The sequence below is a fragment of the Nanorana parkeri genome, unplaced genomic scaffold (assembly GCF_000935625.1).
Source record: "Nanorana parkeri isolate BGI_ZX_2015 unplaced genomic scaffold, ASM93562v1 scaffold193, whole genome shotgun sequence".
Lineage (NCBI taxonomy): Eukaryota > Metazoa > Chordata > Amphibia > Anura > Dicroglossidae > Nanorana > Nanorana parkeri.
This window is the reverse complement of record NW_017306461.1, coordinates 1,100,742-1,107,177: the sequence shown is the minus strand read 5'-3', so window position 1 is coordinate 1,107,177 and position 6,436 is coordinate 1,100,742. Positions and strand designations below refer to the sequence as shown.

Here is a 6,436-nt window from a genome sequence, read left to right as displayed (position 1 = left end):
CTGGTTGGTGTGATCCACCTCTGCCCACCTGTCACCACAACCAGACCTCACGACACCACCAGGGAGGTCATCACCTGTGTACCCATTCATCTCATCACACGTGAGGTTCCATCGCCCATTCTCACCTTTTTCACTGTTATTGTCCCTGGTCTAGCCACCTCCATAAAGTCTGCACAAGTCACTTGCGCTCCTTCTCTCCCTTTCTTTCCGTTCAGCATCCACTCTCTAGACCACTGTTATGTTCTGCAGTGATGAAGGGCGATACCAGAGCAAGTGGCCGGGAGGGGGGGGGACACATATGGCTGTGACACTCCCGAAGTGTTCAATGCTAAAGACTTTGACAAAGGCTGCAGTGTTGAAACAGGGGTGGGGCAGGACACCCAGGCCAACCATAATACCTCTTCTGTTTTTTTGGAACCAACAATGTCTCCTTAAAGTAAATGTCAGTTAGTATTTAAGTCTACTTCAAGAGCGGAACTGTAATTTGCCCATTTGGTTCAGCCATCAGATCTACAGCGAAATGAAACTATACTTTACCGGCGGTCGCCCAAGGGTCGGCTTCTGTCCAGCACATCCTGCGCTTGGCCCTTGCGGAGTAGTAAATAGCATCAGCTCGGCCTCACTGAGGCCAGGGTTCGAAGGTCCCTCAGCGGGAACATCTGGAGTGGATATAATAACAATCTGTTGCTCAGCCACATGAAATGTGCCAGCTTCCCAAATAGTTCCTAGCTCACCTTCCACGCAGCCATAGGTCACCCCAAAGTCCTGGGACATGATCATAGGGGTTATTCCCTCAGCCTTAAAGTCCATCCAGGTGCCATGTCCTCAACTCTATAAAATCACTGGAGCCTACATTGGAATCCCAAACAGGAGCTTGCTGGGGAAAGCGAGATTTCAGGCTGAATAAACACTCCTGGCAACCAGTGGCCAATTGTAAAAATGCTGAATGACTTGGGGAAGGCAGTAAAGAAAAAAAATACAGCTTGGGAATCCTTTAAAAGTGCCGCTGCTCAAACCTTGGGCCAATAAACGAGCTCAGGCATCCATTAAAAAGTCAGTAAGTCAACCTCAGAGAGCAAGAACGGGGTGGCACACTCGTTAAAAGTTCACTCGTTGGTAGCGGCAATGATGTGCGACGTGTCAAAAATGTGCACAGTGCTGTAAAACTCCGTCACCAAAACAAACTAAAAATCAGATTTAGGATCCAGTCCTACGTGTGCAAAGCGGCGTTTAAATACTTCCGAAGTGCGATGAACCTTTAAATGCAAGTCAGTGCTGGTACAAGTGCAAAGAGCGTTGAAACGAGCGTCAGTCCAAAAAAATGATGTAGCATCAATCCAAAAAGGATGCAGGATGAGTGAGGAACAATGGAGGGGACCTTTAAATGTAAATCAGTCCTGGCAGGGGTGCAATGCAATGGGTGACAACCAGTCCTGGTGGGGGTGCAATGTGAAGGATGGCAAACAATCCTGGCAAAGGGTGACAATCAGTCCTGGTAAGGATGCAATCCAAAGGGTGACAATCAGTCCTGGTAGGGATGCGATCCAAAGGGTGGCAATCAGTCCTGGTAGGGATGCAATGCAGAGGGTGACAATCAGTCCTGGTAGGGATGCAATGTGAAGGATGACAATCAATCCTGGGAGAGGTGCAATGCAAAGGATGTTGGAACAATGTGATGATGCAGTGTCAATCCAAAAAAAAGATGCAGGATGGATTAGAAACAAGGCAATGGGCCTTGAAATCAGTCCTGGTAGGGATGCAATGCAATCCAAAGGGTGACAATCAGTCCTAGTAGGGACGCAATGCAATATGTGGCAGTCAGTCCTGGTAGGGATGCAATGTAATGGGTGACAATCAGTCCTGGTAGGGATCCAATGCAATGCAGAGGGTGACAATCAGTACTGGTAGGGACTCAATGCAATGGTTGGCTGTCAGTCCTGTTAGGGTCGCAATGTAATGCAATGGGCGGCAGTCAGTCCTGTTAGGGTCGCAATGTAATGCAATGGGCGGCAGTCAGTCCTGGTAAGGACGCAATGCAACGCAGAGGGTGGCAGTCAGTCCTGGTAGGGATGCAATGCAAAAGGATGTCAAAACAATGCAACAGTGCAGTGTACTTCTAAAAATCAATGCAGCGTCAATCCAGGCGAGTGAAACACTGCAATGTAAATCCGAAATGACGCAACGCTGAGGCAAAAATGTAGAAAAAAAATAAGTTCAAAATGGCATTTAAATACTGCAAAGGTAAATCAGTCCAGGTACACACGCAACGTATGACAAAACAGCGCAAAGACGACTCACAGGTCTAAAACCAATGCAGCGTAAATCAAAAACAATGCAAAATTTACAGAAGGCAACAAAAAGGCGCAGAATGGAAAAAAATAAGTCAGCTGCAACTTCCAAAGTGTGATTGAAAGCAAAATGAATTGCAATGAGATTCTCAGGGTGCATGCAAAAGTTTAAAACGTCTTCCTGCAATGATTGCTCAGGTGCAGCAACAAAAAATAGTCCAAGGCTGCAGATCCCGAGCCCAGTGCGGCATGCAAGCTCCAGGGATGCCCTACAGAGCACAAAACTGGCACGCAATGTACTAAGGCAATTTAATAGTCTATTAAAAGCGCTTTATGTCTGGATTTGAGATCTGCAAGTGCTAAAAGTGAAAGTCAGAATGGAAGGGGGGAGCTGCGGTGACGGCACACTAAAATGGACACAAGCCGGATTCGCTGTGGAAAGTTGCAGCAACTTTAGGCCGGATTCCATGGGGCTTGTGGGAGCTCCCGGGATAAAATCGGAAGTGTTCACTGAGAGAAAACCCTCGCCGGAGGTGAGCCCCTACTCGCCTGTCACGAAAGAGCGGTTCGGTGACCGAGCCCCTGCTCCGAGATCGCTATTGTTTTGCCCTTGCCAGCTGATCTCCGGGTCCACCAGCGCTCGCCCATTTGCGCGCCAATTCCTTTTTTGCCGCGAAACCTGGGGGCAACGTCACCGGCCACTCGCCATTGGCTGCCGGAGATGCGGGAGGCTCGCGATTGGTCGAGAGGGCGTTCGAACAGGGCGGGCGGGAAAGAGGGCGCTGTGAGTGGCGCGGAACCCAGCCAATGGGAGGCGGGAGCTGAGCAAAACAAGGACGGTGATTGGAAAAACGCGTGGGCGGTGGGTGGAGACAGTTTCCTGACAGGAAACAAACTCTGTCTAGGAGAGTGCACCGGGGACTGGGGAGGATTGAATGGGGAGTGACATATGTGTGTGCCATGATGCCGCTGGGTCAGGTCACCCAGTGAGAGAAAAAAAAGTTTTATATATTTTTTTATATTTTTTATACACAATATATAAAACAAAAAAAAAACAAGTTCTATGAAGTGTACAGTATTAAAGGCTCATAGGGTTAGAGGAGGCCCACCAGCTGTTGTGGAACTACGAGTCCCATGATGCATTGCAAGGCTCTGACAGCCACAGGCATGACTCGCAGAGGCATTATGGGATTTGTTGTTTCACCATAGCTGGAATGCTAAGGTTGCCTACCTCTGGGTTACTGCCAAATAACCTAATTAAAAAAGTGATTATTGTGATTAAAGGCTGGCTCCAACTAAACATGTTTCTTGTACAAAGCAGGCATTGCAAACAAATATAAATACAGTTATATTAAAGTGTAAATAAACCAAGACGCCATTTTGTGAATTTGTTGCTGTTTCCTGCCAGTCACAGCACTTCCTGTTGCTAGGCCTTTTCCTGGCTATTAGCAGCAGCGTTGTGAGCCTTGCCGTGTGTGCTTTTTTTTTTTGTAGTTGGCCCTTGGGCTGCCTATCTGATAGTCCTGAGAAGCACCCCAACAGCCAATTAATCAAAACGCACACGGCAAGTGTGACAACGCCGCTGTGCATCCTGTTCCAATCAGCAGGACATCTGTTTATGGATACTGTGCTTTAGGTCAGGGGTAGCCAAACTCCGGCCCTCCAGCTGTGGTGAAACTACACATCTCCGGATGCATTTCTCTCCGCGAGTCATCTCTTGTAATGTCTCATGGGATTTGTAGTTCCACCACAGCTGGAGGGCCGGAGTTTGGCTACCCCTGCTTTAGGCCCATGTGGAAAAGGACCTAAAGCTCAGCAATCCATTCAATTATATGGTATGAAATCAGGCAGGCACCTTGTACTACATAGTTGAAGTTGATGGCAGACCTACAGGAGATTGTACATCCAGATTGCTTTGTGTATAGCAGGGGTGGGTAAACTGTGGCCCTCCAGCTGTTGTGGCACTACAAATCCCATGAGGCATTGCAAGATTCTCACAGGCATGACTACCAGAGACAGATGCATTAAGAGATTTATAGTTTCACCACAGCTGGAGGGCCAACGTTTGCCCACCGCTGATGTGTGGTCATGACAGGTTTGCTTTATGGTGCCATAGGTGACATGCATGCCCCCTCACTCAGCACAGTTTTGGGATATGTTATATATTTTGCACTGCGGGAAGATCTCAGCAGCAGGCCGCACGGGGCACTTTGCTTACAAGCGTCTTCTATGTCAAGAGATTATGCACGGAGCAATGTGAAGAGAAAGATAAGAGAGAAATGACACATCATTATTTACATAATACATACGTACAGTATAATGTCTATATGAACGCCGGCTCGTCTGACCCCAGAGTGAAATTCATAGGAGGAGTTCCCACGGCGCATATAGGTGACATAAGAGCAAACCTGTCATGAAAATAAATAAATGGATCCTGCCATTGCTGACCTCCTTCCAAAAATACATATTGCCTGGCTGTTCTGTGAATGCTTTGGCTTTGATACGTGAAGTCACTGACCTGGAACAAATACAGAGATAAGGAATGACCAAAACTGGAGCAGACAGAATCTGGAGCAGTTGCCCATGGCGACCAACCAGCTTCTATCTTCCGTTTGCTCAGTCAAGCCTTGAAAGATAGAAGCTCTAGATTCCGTCAGCTCCTCTCTTTTATTTTCAAAGCTTAACTGAACAAACTGGAGAGAGAAGCTGTTTCTGAACAACTGCTCTAGTTTTGGGGCCCGTTCACACGCTATCCAGTGGGTTCTGTGCCCTGAACACACTCGATTGCATAAACCAAAGCCTCCCGTGTCCTGGTGGTGCCATTCATGCACTATTGTTTGCAATCGCACCGCACTGGACATTAAAGTACCACACGTTCTGGTGCAGGCGATCGCACTGCGGGCGGGAGTAGTGTCGGCAGTGCCATTGACGTGAATGGCACCACCACACCTCCTCCCGCCCCAGAACACAGGGGGCTTGATTCATGCAATCCAGTGCGTTCAGGGCACGGAACGGGCCCTTAATAAATCCCCCCAGTTAATTTATTGTGACAGGTGCTCTTTATAACAGAGAGATGACAGAAGTGTGTCATAACAACCAATCAGAAGCCAGAAATGAGTAGTTCGTTTTCAGTGACGTTGGGTTGGCTGGGAACAGAAACAGACAAGATGTTGGTTGATGCAGAACCAATTTTCACCCCAATTTATTAAAGGGGAACTCCTGTTGTATTCATGCAATAGGCTCCAAATCTACCATCTTGTATTATACCCAATTTTAAAGAACCCAGGGCAAACCTTTCTTAACCCTTGCAGTGGGGCTACCGCTGCACTGCAAGGGTTAAGTGCTCGTTTCCATCTAGGTGTGATAACTATACTCACCGAATTTCGGAGCCCGCTGCCTGTGTGACCCGTCCCCCACAGGCTCTGCCCCCGAGACCCGTCCCCACAGGCTCTGCCCCCGAGACCCGTCCCCACAGGCTCTGCCCCCGAGACCCGTCCCCACAGGCTCTGCCCCCGAGACCCGTCCCCACAGGCTCTGCCCCCGAGACCCGTCCCCACAGGCTCTGCCCCCGAGACCCGTCCCCACAGGCTCTGCCCCCGAGACCCGTCCCCACAGGCTCTGCCCCCGAGACCCGTCCCCACAGGCTCTGCCCCCGAGACCCGTCCCCACAGGCTCTGCCCCCGAGACCCGTCCCCACAGGCTCTGCCCCCGAGACCCGTCCCCACAGGCTCTGCCCCCGAGACCCGTCCCCACAGGCTCTGCCCCCGAGACCCGTCCCCACAGGCTCTGCCCCCGAGACCCGTCCCCACAGGCTCTGCCCCCGAGACCCGTCCCCACAGGCTCTGCCCCCGAGACCCGTCCCCACAGGCTCTGCCCCCGAGACCCGTCCCCACAGGCTCTGCCCCCGAGACCCGTCCCCACAGGCTCTGCCCCCGAGACCCGTCCCCACAGGCTCTGCCCCCGAGACCCGTCCCCACAGGCTCTGCCCCCGAGACCCGTCCCCACAGGCTCTGCCCCCGAGACCCGTCCCCACAGGCTCTGCCCCCGAGACCCGTCCCCTGCCCCCGAGACCCGTCCCCACTGGCTCCGCCCCCCTCCACCCCAGTGGTCTAAGGTCCGTTAGTCATCACATCCAATACAGCGTATAG

The 6,436-nt window shown here is 50.8% G+C and overlaps 2 protein-coding genes across 2 annotated transcripts in view; one reads left to right on the top strand and one right to left on the bottom strand.

Annotated features, from left to right (window-relative positions):
* The window catches only part of E2F1 (E2F transcription factor 1), a 22,688-nt gene extending 21,780 nt beyond the window's left edge, over nucleotides 1-908 (bottom strand). Inside the window, exon 1 of the mRNA XM_018555340.1 lies at nucleotides 538-908. Within this exon, the coding sequence (XP_018410842.1) occupies nucleotides 538-810 (273 nt within the window). The 5' untranslated portion in view covers nucleotides 811-908. The remainder of the gene's footprint in view (nucleotides 1-537) is intronic.
* A 1,757-nt stretch (nucleotides 909-2,665) lies between these two features.
* On the top strand, nucleotides 2,666-6,436 carry LOC108786118 (vegetative cell wall protein gp1-like). Its single transcript, XM_018555339.1, has 2 exons — nucleotides 2,666-2,821; nucleotides 5,708-6,436. Exons 1-2 carry the CDS (start codon nucleotides 2,666-2,668, stop codon nucleotides 6,434-6,436), a joined length of 885 nt encoding a protein of 294 aa, XP_018410841.1.